The sequence below is a fragment of the Pyrus communis genome, chromosome 7, assembly GCF_963583255.1.
Source record: "Pyrus communis chromosome 7, drPyrComm1.1, whole genome shotgun sequence".
Lineage (NCBI taxonomy): Eukaryota > Viridiplantae > Streptophyta > Magnoliopsida > Rosales > Rosaceae > Pyrus > Pyrus communis.
Genome location: NC_084809.1, coordinates 921,204 through 933,250, shown reverse-complemented (window position 1 = coordinate 933,250; position 12,047 = coordinate 921,204). Strand labels below are relative to the sequence as shown.

Genomic DNA, 12,047 nt, shown 5'->3' with positions numbered 1-12,047 from the left:
GATAATAGTGTTATCAATTGATTTATTTCATTTGCCAATAATTGGTACATCTTTCAACAAAGACAACTTCAGCTGGTTTGGTATTGATGTGCTTTGAAAAAAAGCTGTTTTTGCTGTGCTGTGAGAATAAGCAGCTCTGAAATAAACAGCAGAGTGTTTGGTAAACTTTTTTGTAAAAGTACTTTAAAAAAAAAAAAAAAACAGTATTATAATGTTTGATAAACTTTTATGTAAAACAGATGTGAAAAAAAGCTGGTTTTTCAAAGCTGGGTTTTGCAGCTTTGTGTTTTTGGCTTTTTTTTACCCAAAACTGTGAAAAAAAACTGAAGCTAACTGTTTACCAAACATAAAAAAGCTCCTAGTTTTTTTTGATAGCCACTATTTTTATAATCACCTCAGTACTAAACTAGGGCTTCAATTCAGGCAACATATCCATAGTGGGTTATGTGAGTTAGTTACAATATTGTGCCTGCTTCTTGTACTAAGTTCGAATCCCTTCTTGTAAGTTAAGAGCATAATAGAACATCGTTTTGTCAAGAGAATTCAAGTAATCTTATGCAGAAACTAGCCAATTGCAACAACACAAGCCAACACGTCTCCCTGCTTTGCAAGGGTCGAGAGGACATGTATCGTACGTAGCTTAACTTTACTTTGCAAATAGACTATTTCTACAACTGAACTTTTTCGTTGCGCCAAGACTTGCACTCTAGCCAATTGTAACAACATTTGAATAAAAAGACTATGAAACTGTGATTAAGAGTACATGTTGCAAATTGTTACATATATAACCGCTAATAAAACAACCCAAATTGTAATTAAGCTTTGAGAAACAGCTCAAATTTTCAATTTCAATTCTCTAATTATCTAGTTTTCTTTTCCAATTCGCCAGTCCTGGCTCTAAACAATTCCACCCAGAGATTGGAAATCCACAAAATGCTGACAGAAATGGCGGCCACCACCACCACAATCCAAGAAACCCAAACCCACCGCGGAATCAATCGGTCGGCGGCGCCGCTGATGTAAAACGCCCCCATCCGGTACACGAAATACGGACCCACAAAGCCACGGACAATCGAATACAAAATGTAAAATGGAGGACACAAAAGATCATACACCTTAGCTGCAAACTTCAAGTCGCTTCTCCGGGCGTTGGCGAGCGTCCAGACGTTCTGGCAGAGGCTGGTGACCTCGGCGAGGATCAGGAGGGAGAGAATGGCGAATGCGCCGTGGGAGGCGACGTAGCGGCAGGTGAGGAAGACGAAGAGCGTGGCGAGGTGGTGGCCGATGAAGAGGACGTCGCTGGGGAAGAAGACGAGGTAGTGGAGGAGGTCGGTGAGGAAGTAGGCGACGCTGTAATCGAGGACGGAGTTCTGGAAAAGGGTGTTGGGGGCGGCGAATCCGGTGGCGGGGTCGGAGAGGATGGCGTAAGTGGAGAGGAGGACGGCGGGGGTGCCGTGGGCTAGGGAGATTAGGCAGCTGGAGGATTCGGGTCGGATCTTGGGGCTCCAAGTTCGTAAGACGATGAAGTAGGCAATGAGGTAGATGATGGAGAACATGAGGAAGAAGATGGGGAGGCGTGGGAGGGGGAAGTGGATTGGGTTTTGGGTTTCCATTTGAGCTGGAAACGAAATCAAAGGGCTTCGGCGAAGATCACGGAAAACAACGACTGGTGTGGTCTGTGACTCTCTATACGGACCGACTGCGTTTGAGTTGGCGAGAGTTCAAAATAATTTGATGCCCTTTTGAACCGCTAACTCTATTTATTGTCTACTCGTTCAAAGTGAAATTTTATTCAGATCTATTTATCCTCTTTTTACGTCTAATGTATTATTTTTAATCTTAAAATTTCGAATGTGGCCAGAATACCCTTTCTATGTCCAAAATGTAAATGAACGATAATTTTTTTTATAGCACTAAAAACTCTGACCACCGTCAATCCTATCCCTCCCTAATCCCCCGCCGTCACCTCCCTCACCACCCGCAATGAAATTCCCAAAAGATCTCAGCCATCATTAACCCTCTCCCGACTTTTCTCTGGCCACACTACAACTTCTTATTCCACGCAATCCTTCTAACATGTTTGAACTCCACTGACCTTTCAAATCTAACTCTGTTGGACCATGGAGTGTACGATTCATGTGTAGAATCACAATTTTGATGTTATCATGAATTTTGCCAAAAAAAAAAAAATTCACATAAATTTCTTTCGGGTTGAGGTTTGGAGAGATAGGGTGTCTGAAGATGCCTATTGTTGAATTATTTATTTATTTTTATTCTTGTTGGATGTAGGTAGAATTATTGAGCGCATTTGGAATTTCATGATAATAAATAATAAGTTAGGTGCAGAAAGAGAATAAATAGGTCCAAATAAAGTTTTCCTATTCTAAATCGTTATGTCACAAAATAACTCTCACACGGTCTGATAGACCAAATGCCGTTATACAATTGAAAGTTATAATTTTTTCACTTTAAGCTCAACTCAAATTTTCCTCAATAATTTGGAAACGTTATAATCATATATAACTTTGACGTTATCTGCAGTGTCATATTTATCTTTGAGTATGACGCTAATGCTCAAATGAGACTTTGCCCTTCTCTAAAGATACAAAAATTATGTTTAACTGTGATTTGACGGCTTAATGCCTCTGCTTAAAAGATTAAAAGTCAAATTTAACTTTGTTTACTAACTTGCACCACAAAATTTACAATCAAATATGTGTTTTTAACTTGTAACTTTTGTCCTTTAGATTGGAGATGGTTTTAAATGCAAAAGATGAGCCCTAGCCTTGTACCCCTGGGGACGGAGAAAAACTTACATACACCGCACGAACAGTAGGATTCCTCGTTGAAAGCAATAACAACAAAAGTGCGCAGACATTTCTTCTTTTTCAATCCTCTTTTCTTATCAAAATATTATATTTTGTGCTTCCTTGGTTCGTCCACGAGTACAAAAGTAGCAAACGATTTAATCAATTTCCCCCTCTTCTATATCGTTTACAGGACTTACAGAAGCGTTTACAGGGCTTGGAGGAACACTACTTACAGGATCCGCGTCTTCCTCCTCTTCATCGTCTTTCATGTACAGGCCAAGTTGTTCCAACGGGTTACTCCCCCCAAACTTAAAGCCGCCTAAGCCGTCCTGCGATTGATCGGGGCTCGTTTCATCTACAGAGCTCAGTAGCTGCTCCGCAGGGGCAGTTCTAAGCATCTCCAGATCTTTAAGAAACCGAGAGTTCTCATTGATTTCAACAGTCTTTTCTATCTGTACACATACAATTTCCCAATTAAAATCCAGATACACTAGAGGGGTATATTTATGCAACATACGAGGAGGTGTCGCGATTTACCTGCATCAATGCCTGCCTTGCTGCTTCTCTCTCAAGCTCCCTCTTCCGTTTAGCCTCAGCTGCAGCTTCTGCTTCTGCTCGCCTTCGAGCATCCTCAGCAGCCTTAGCTTCCGCTTGTAACCGCGCTTTCTCTGCTCATATAGTGGCAACATAATAAGCTAATTTAAACCAACAGACATTTCAGTTTAATAAACTCGGAGATGTCAGTGAACACGGTGTGCAATTAAAGGACTCGTTGCAAAATTTTATGCCACCAACCCAATACAACACATGCACACATCAAAGGAATTGATGCAAACAGAAAAGTAAACTTTAAACGTAAAGACCTCCACCTTTCTTCTGTTGCAATTCAAGTTCCTCCCTCTGCCTCCGCAATTTCTCAGGATCTTCTTTATCACCCTGATCTCAGCCAGATCAAATTGCACGGGATCACATCCAGAGTAGAATACTAGCAAAACGGATTCATACATGCGGTAAGTACACAAGTAGCGTGACTCTGTAACCCACCTGATTAAGTGTTTTCTCTTGTGCTCTTAAAATGGTATCAGCAAAACGAATCTTCAATAGAGCAGCCCTGTACTGCTTCTCGGGGGAGACTGACCTCTCTGGAGGAGCACCGTCTCCTACATTTTTTTAGAGATGAATTGAACTATGAGATGCTACCACAAAACCAACAGCATAGGCTGCATAGCTACTATTTTTTCAAACAAATACTGTTTTTTTTTCTTTATATTGGTTTAACTCTTTGGCCTACCATGCTGGCAACAATCTGACTCAACAGGACTTGGCTTCTGCTGGGAACTTGGTTCAACTTGATCCAACCCACTATCAGAATCTGTAAGATCCCATGGATTAGAAAATTTAATGATCCACAAGTAATTCAAAATCCATAAATACAATCATATTTCAGAGAAGTCCAAACCACATCATTAGTAGAGTACAACCAAGATGGTTACTAAAATGACTGACAATTCTTCATGCCCCATCATTAAGCTATATACGGTAATAAATGATCTGATGGCAGCATAAATGAGATCATTTTTATTATATATAAACGAAAACATGTTTTATTATAAATAAGAGTTGATCAGATGTTCTGCATCTGGCAACAGAAAACATGAAACACTCTTCCAAACACTTTAATCTCTATTTTAAGCAGGAAGGTGCTTCCTCTCTATTCATGATCCTGTTTAATTTCCTGCCCAAGACGTTGTCAAAAGATTCCCTATTATTTTCTATAAGTAAGCACACTATTCTAGACCCACCCAGTGTTTCTCATTTATGGACTGGAAACTGTACATAAATTTTTTTTCATGCAACACCTAGAGAAAGGAAGGAGGAATGTAATTTTATTAAAAAGATACTCACGATTTCCTTCGAGGGGATTATCAATTGTTGTCTTTTCATCTAAATGAGTTCCAGAACCCACAGTTTCTGGTACCTGAAGAAGAATTAAGTATAATGTCAGGTCCGTCAGTCAAACCACTCTACCATACACTATTGTACCACACAAACTCAATAGCACACAGCATAATAGTTCATAAACCATCCATCATGAGAGGTACACAAATTGATTTGATGTATTTAACATAAAAATTCAGCCAGCTTATGCTCATTTACCAGACTTCCGGCCTTCGCATCATCACATTCACTCTCAGAACTGCTAGAATCTGAATCTGTAAAGCATACACAAGATACAAAATCATTTAGTGTTTATGAAACTCAGGAAAAAATATCACATTTCTCTTTTACAAGCATGCATAGCCTTTTTTCTTTGTTGGCCTCAATTTAAGTCAAAACATGAACACTATATTTGCTCCAACAACTCCAACAAGCCCTACTCTAATTTTTTCTCCGCCTCCGTTAAATAAAGCTAAAAGATGATACAATTTAATGCATGAAATTGGAGAAATAAAAAGTTGCTTCAACAAGCCCTACACAATCTCAGAAACCTATGAAGACCCAAAACACAGACAAAAAGTCAAGAAACAGAACATATGAAGGATCTAAACAAAGAAACATGGGATCAATTTACCACTGGAGCTGCTTGAGCTGATGGCTTTACTACTTTTACGGCCAGTATCCATTTCTATCTCTACAGGAGGATAGCTTGAGACAGGAGGCTCATTTCCACCAATATCAACATCTTCATCAGCCGGGTCATTCCCTACAAATGCACATACGTGAGGTGGGGGGAACTAAAACTGAAGTCGGCACTTATATATGCAAGTAGATAAAGAAGCATATGACCTTTACATGGCTGCATGGATGAATTGCTCAACCCTGATTCATTGACAAGCTGCAATAATAGCGACAACAAACTATGTTTTTATTATTCTATTTGATTCAGGAATAGGAAAAAGTTGACGTTGAGCTAATACCTCCATTGAACAAGGTTCAGCCCTTACATGGTTCTTTTGTTTCTCTTGCAAATACTCATTTAAAAGCCTCCGTAATGTGAACAAGGTATCATCACTTAGAACATCAATATCAATCTCGATCTCATCCTCACCAGAGTCCTTTCCATTTGAACTATGTTCCTTCAAGAAATCAATGATGCGTAAGGGCATTTCTCCAATCAAAGACTCCAACTCTCTGCTCAGATTGAGCTTCTCCTCCGTTGTCATTACTCGCTGAGGAGCCCCAGACTTGACTTCATTGTGCACTGACGTGATAGTCCTCTTTTTTGAGGGGGGTAATGGTTTAGGAGTTTCTATGCCTTCATGAGGACCAGATTTAGTTGGTGGTTGTTGGCAATCAGCCTTGGGCAGTTTTTTTTCAAGGGTTTTCCACCTGACTTCAAAAAATTTACTAAGAGTATCAGCCATGTTATAGACCTTATTTTGTGGTGGATTGTACGTCATAGCATTGGTGAAAGTCATCCTGACATCAGCAGCAAACTCCAGTGGGGTTGAATAAGATCCCGAAGCTATCTTGCTCTTTACCGTACCCAAGTCCATTGGATGTTTGATAACATTGAAATAATCTGGAATGTTCAACTTCACCACATCAACAGGTTCATTGAAAAGCCAACTGGATTGATGGGACATCAACCGTTTCAATAGTGCCTCACATTGTTTCATAAGAATCACACTAGCAGTGCTCGAGTCAAACCTCCCAGAAGTTCCCGGATTCCGTTTCTGTGCTTTTGAAGCCCCAGGATTCAGTCTTTTACCTGGCCCGGAAATCATTGTGGACGACTTTCTAAAATTATCGACATGCAGCCCATTCTGGCCATTGCTGATGATATCACTAGAAGAGGACACTGCAACACCATTGGTTCTATGCATTTCAACTTTCTTCCGAAGTACTCGTATCTGTTCAAGTTCCATATTCAACCTATGTTTCAAATCCTTCCTCTCTGATGACAACATGTTTGACAGGGGAAGAATTTGTATGGGCACACCAAAACTGTCACGGTTACTAGAATTCAAACTAATAGATTTCCTCGTCGGAGCACTTGAATCCTCCGAGCCAGTAACTTCTGCGTCGATTCTTCCTGAGCTACCGGAGCATTCACCAGCCTGCCCAAAAGCACTGCCATAGTACCCTCCCCTTCCCGGGTTCTTGTTCTTCTTGGCCATGACCAAATATCTCAAAGAATCTCCTAGCACTATTCTTTATACCATAACAGTGATTTTCCAGTTAAACAAAAAGGGGTCAGCTAGGTTGCTTAGGAAGGAGCAATAAAATCAAGTTCTCCAATTTAACCGCCAAAATTATTACTTTTCGATACCAAAAAAAAACACATACGAAGAAGAAACTTAGCAGAGCTTAATTTTAAATTATCTTAAAAAAATAAAAAATAAATGAGAACGAACAATCCGACGAAGAAGAAACATTCATCACAAAGTTTAAGAACAGTAACATTCATTCATGGGTAAGTTCCAGAGCTCAATTTTTACACAAGAAGTGAAAATTGGACAAAATTGAATTAAAACCCTAAATCTTGCACAGCAACTAATTCGACAAAATTGAACTACATAAAGCACAAAAAATCCCAAAATTGAAAGTAATCCAAAACCCTAGAAAAATACCTGTAGTAATTGCTGAGCTGCCCACTTGAGTTCCAGAGCTCTCCTGCTATCAAATTACACGAAGTCTTCTGCGCGATGACAAATCGAGGTCGAGAACACTTCAGAGCAATGAGACGCAGAAACTGCGAAGGGTGGAGAGTGCAGAGTGAGTAAAACCTAGAAAACCCGACTTGAACAGTGACTGGATCGCGACCCGTACCCGCCCGAAGCGACGAAGAAGAAGACGAGCTTGAAGAATGCGAGGTTTCTTTCTTTCCCGCAGAGTAAGAGCACGACTTCCAAAAAAAAAAAATAATATCACTCCGACTGCCTTGACTGTTAAAGCCTTCTGATTTAAATATCGGTTAAAACAGGTGGCCACCATGGGATATAATTTAACCGACATTTCACGAAGTTTGGAATTTCAGCCGTTGGATCTGATTTAGCGGTTATGCTGATGGAAGCGGATTAGCGGGTGATTTTTTTTTTTCTTTTAGAAGGCTCTTTATCTAAAATAGTGTGTTTGAATGTGCTTTTAATATTACTGAAAACGTTTTTAATGAAAATATTTTTAAAATTAATTTTTAGTAAATATGTAAGTAAATTTTAAAAATGTACTTAAAGTGTTTTCTAGAAAAAACACATTATTGATGCTTATTCCAGAAACATTTTAAGTGTTTTTGGAATCCAAAAACATTTTTTTTCTAAAATCACTCTCAATAATTTTACAAGCACATCCTAAGGAGCTCATAACTTTTTATTTGGTCGATGAGATTTGAAATTGATAGAGGTGGTTCTTGAGTTTGTCTACCATCAATCACTTTGGTTGTTCTATGAAAAATCTATATTAAATAAAGATCAAAATAACAAAAATACCAAAATAATTAATGATAAATAAACTCGAGACCAGTTTCTATCTATTCAAATATCAAGAATTAATGTGAGAAGTTATATAAACTATTTTATATAGAAAACTCAAAACTTCAGCAAAATCATATTCTAAATTACTCTTTAAAAAAACAAAAGCACATTCGATAAAAAATAATAAAAAAAAAAAAAAAAACCAAAAAAAAGTTTAAACCCTCAAGACTATCACTCTCACCTCACTTGCCGCCACTCTCTTAGGCCTCACCCACCTCCCCCGCCGCCGCCCTTCCCCGCACTAAGGATACCTCACTGGCCGGCGAAATCACGCAGGCCCCCAAGTTCCTACTTTAAATTCGTTGTCATTTCTGTCTGACATTTGTATAGACAATCTGATTACCCAGAAGAGCAAATCGTTCAAGGTAATCTTTCCTTTTTCTGGGTGATTTTTTTTTTTTCTTCAGCCAAGATCAATTTTTGTTCACAGTTATCATATAAATTTTGGTGAATTATTTTCCTTTTTTATGTTAAATCTCCAGTTTGTAGGTTGTAGGTTGTAAGGGACATGATCCATGCTTCTTTTCCTACAGCTTGCAAGGCTTTGTAAGAATTCGTAACTCTTAATCTTTACACATGTTGTATTTACTTACTTCCGGAGATAATGTTTTGCTGTTTTCGATTTAAGGAAGAGAATTGTTGTAAATAGTATGTTTTTGGTTCATCTTAGTGACTGTTGAGTCGGGTTTCGATTTCTCAGCCTCCCATGTTGAAAAATGTATAGTTGTATAACCATTATTGAAAAATTTGAACTTGAGTAACCAAGAATGAACGTTGAATGGTAGGCTTCGGAAATTGGTCGAAATTGGTTGAGGTTGAGGAAGTTATCTAATAGAGTACATTTTGCTTGTCTAGGAACTTTGGAGCCAGAGCAGTACGAAGGTCATTGGGTTTTCAATCATACTTTGCTCGCAAGGTTTTAGTCAGGCGGATTCGGATGGAAGGTAAAAATCAGAACTGTAGCCTAAGAGGTGGAAAGGAGGATTCAAGAGGTGCCTTGGTTGTTCTTGAAGGCTTGGATCGGTTTGGGAAGACGACACAGTCTGCTAGACTAGTCACAAACTTGGAGAGGTTAGGATATTCAGCTGAGTTGTGGCGGTATCCTGACAGAACTACTAGTGTTGGGAAAATGATATCTTCATATCTTTCCAACGAATCACAACTGGACGATCATACAATCCATCTACTCTTTAGTGCCAACCGTTGGGAGAAGAGGTTAGTTGTGTTGTTCTTTTTGTTGTGGGGTTTTGTATATTCACGAGAGAAAGAGAGATTGCACTTCTTCTGATTGTTGGTTTAGTTTTAACTGATGTCAGGGCAATACACTTAGTGATAGTTTTCAGCTTCTGTTGAGTTGAGAAACCAATGTAACATACTGATGGATAAAATATGTAATGAAATAAGAGAGATTGCATTTCTTCTGATTGTTGGTTTAGTTCTAAAGTAGATATGTAAGCAGCAAAAGTTACTTCCTTTGTATGGCTAACGGCGAGGAAATAAGTGGTTCAGTTCTTGTTTCTATAATGTCTCTGCAGATTGTTGATGGAAAGCAAATTGAAAAGTGGAACCACTCTTGTTGTTGACCGTTATTCTTATTCGGGGGTGGCTTTTTCGTCTGCCAAAGGACTTGATATCGAATGGTGTAAGGTGGGGAAGTGCTCTTTATTTTTGTTTTTACCCTACAGAGCTTTATATTCTCTATGATGATATTTTAAAAATTGCGGTGTTCTTTTGCTGGCTCCGGAGATTGGGCTATTGGCTCCAGATCTTGTAGTGTACCTTGACATACCCCCTGAAGTATGTAGCCATTCTAGTGTTTACAGTGAATTTTAGTGAATAAAAACGCCCATATTCTGTAATTCTGAATCTTGCTGTGTTGGTTCAGTTAATTCCTACATGATTATATGTCTAATTTTGAACATGGTTACAGTGATTTCTCGTTACCTATATGATCTGACATATCTTCCAAGATGTACAAACAGCCCCTCATAAGAAGTTTAGTGGATATGCATTTTGCACAGTCAATAGGTTCTCAAATAGAGGAACCTGACATCTTAAGGTTCTTATCTATGCTGATATTGATTGTTGATAAAATGAGAGCTGTTACATTTTTCCTGTTGTGAAGTTGGCTCATGGTCCTCAGTTTTTAAATAATATTAGTTCTTGTAAATGATTAACCTGGACGGTGGATTCTGCAAATTAGATGGACGTTGTAACTTTTTTCCCATTTTTTGATGTGAGGTATGAATGTATATAATGTCAGAAAGCTGCCGAAAGAGGAGGCTATGGAGGTGAGAGATACGAGCAGCTTGAGTTTCAGAAGAAGGTTGGTCACAACTATCAGGTCCTCTGCAGTCCCACTTGGAAGGTAGTCTGTTGTTTCATTCTTGAAGTTCAATACAGAGCCTGGATATTTTCTTCCGGTTCTCGGTTGTGATGCCATCTTGAGCATGTCATCCTGAATGATTGTACACAAAGAGCATAGCTTGACTGTCATTATCTGACGATGGTTTACACATTTTAACTTGGAGCGATGCTGCAAGTTGGTAATTTTCGTATATTGTGGATACTCATTGCAGTAGCGGTTCAAAAACAACTAAGCCTGCAACACTGCTAGATTGTTTGGTTCGCAACTGTTACTCTTGAAGTATACAATTCCTAGGTGAGTTGAATTACTTGGATATTATGCAGAGGTTAAAATTTTGTTTTGGCTTGATGCAGATCATAGATACCTGTTCATCCATGGAGGACGTCGAGGAACAGTTGCAAGAGATGGTACTTGATTGTATAAAAACATGCCGAGAAGGGAAACCCCTCTCATGTCTCTGGTCTGGTTAAATTTTTTCTTCTCCGGAAAGGGCGAAGCGCTAGTATCTTTGGAAGGTCGAATGCAGATTCCGGGCACAATGAGCAGTGAACAAGGTTGCCCTGCTTGCCCTGCTTGCCCTGCTATCTGTACGAGGATTTCATGTCGGATCATAGTACTACATTACTCGTGTTTCAAAAGTAGATTCGGTGTTTCGTACTCCTTTAACAGCGAAAAGGTCGTAAAAGTATCATCGGTTTCAAGGATGCTGTCCGATTGTGGTACTCTGACTATTAACGTGTCATTACTATTTGTTGACTGAAATAGACGAGATTCCGAATTTTTTTGAATGAATATGATTGTAACCTCGGCATTTCAGCCTGAATATATGATATGCATGACAATTGACACGATATTCTTAGGATTAGGATCCGAGGTCCATACTTTTGACACACATTTTGAAACATGTTTTTTGTGGGATTACTCCGTAATATATATTTTAATGATTCAACCGCGATTGTTTATGTTTTACCTCAAAGGTCATGTCTAGTAATAATACCCATATATGAAACTATATGACCATTGGATTAAATTTAGTATTTACTTTATTGAACTGTAATTGTCAATTTTCTTCGCTATAAATGAATGCCTTAATAATTTTGGATTTGTTGAATTTTTTGCAAGGATGATCTATGAATGATGGAATAAAATATAGACGTTTCGGACCGTTGAAATACATTACGAAATGAGCTCTACAAAATAAGTGCCAAAGTGTATGTCAAAAGCGAGTGTACTCAGATCCTAACATGTATATATTAGGCCACAAGCTATACGAATAATCAATAATAAAATGCTAGGAATATCAAAATAAATCACATGATGTGATGATTGATGGTTATACTCTTCTTTTAGTAATTTAAAGAAAAAAGTTCAATCACATCTATCAGAATATCATAT

General features: G+C 38.6%; 3 protein-coding genes across 7 annotated transcripts; 1 reads left to right on the top strand and 2 right to left on the bottom strand.

Annotated features, from left to right (window-relative positions):
• Positions 1–707: 707 nt before the first annotated feature.
• LOC137740998 (TLC domain-containing protein At5g14285-like) lies at positions 708–1,772 on the bottom strand. The gene has a single exon (XM_068480805.1). The coding sequence runs from the start codon at positions 1,611–1,613 to the stop codon at positions 861–863; it is 753 nt and encodes a 250-aa protein (XP_068336906.1). The 5' UTR covers positions 1,614–1,772; the 3' UTR covers positions 708–860.
• Positions 1,773–2,649: 877 nt separating this feature from the next.
• On the bottom strand, positions 2,650–7,673 carry LOC137740267 (transcription factor GTE9-like). Of its 3 annotated transcripts, none has more exons than XM_068480114.1 (11): positions 7,385–7,673; positions 5,729–6,965; positions 5,598–5,646; positions 5,383–5,514; positions 4,968–5,023; positions 4,716–4,788; positions 4,102–4,182; positions 3,855–3,970; positions 3,680–3,746; positions 3,348–3,478; positions 2,650–3,262 (listed from the first exon to the last, which is right to left on the bottom strand). In XM_068480114.1, the coding sequence occupies exons 2-11, from the start codon at positions 6,929–6,931 to the stop codon at positions 2,966–2,968; spliced, it is 2,205 nt and encodes a 734-aa protein (XP_068336215.1). In that variant the 5' UTR covers positions 6,932–6,965; positions 7,385–7,673; the 3' UTR covers positions 2,650–2,965. The 3 variants fall into 3 exon arrangements, with proteins under 3 accessions (XP_068336215.1, XP_068336217.1, XP_068336216.1); XM_068480116.1 differs by having other exon boundaries at positions 5,756–6,965; XM_068480115.1 differs by having other exon boundaries at positions 5,729–6,960.
• Positions 7,674–8,485: 812 nt separating this feature from the next.
• On the top strand, positions 8,486–11,220 carry LOC137740976 (thymidylate kinase-like). 3 transcript variants are annotated; one of them, XM_068480785.1, is made up of 7 exons: positions 8,486–8,649; positions 8,774–8,830; positions 9,140–9,499; positions 9,820–9,932; positions 10,023–10,081; positions 10,548–10,652; positions 11,006–11,220. In XM_068480785.1, exons 2-7 carry the CDS (start codon positions 8,793–8,795, stop codon positions 11,120–11,122), a joined length of 792 nt encoding a protein of 263 aa, XP_068336886.1. In that variant the 5' UTR covers positions 8,486–8,649; positions 8,774–8,792; the 3' UTR covers positions 11,123–11,220. The 3 variants fall into 3 exon arrangements, with proteins under 3 accessions (XP_068336886.1, XP_068336885.1, XP_068336887.1); XM_068480784.1 differs by having other exon boundaries at positions 8,767–8,830; XM_068480786.1 differs by lacking the exon at positions 8,774–8,830.
• Positions 11,221–12,047: the final 827 nt, after the last annotated feature.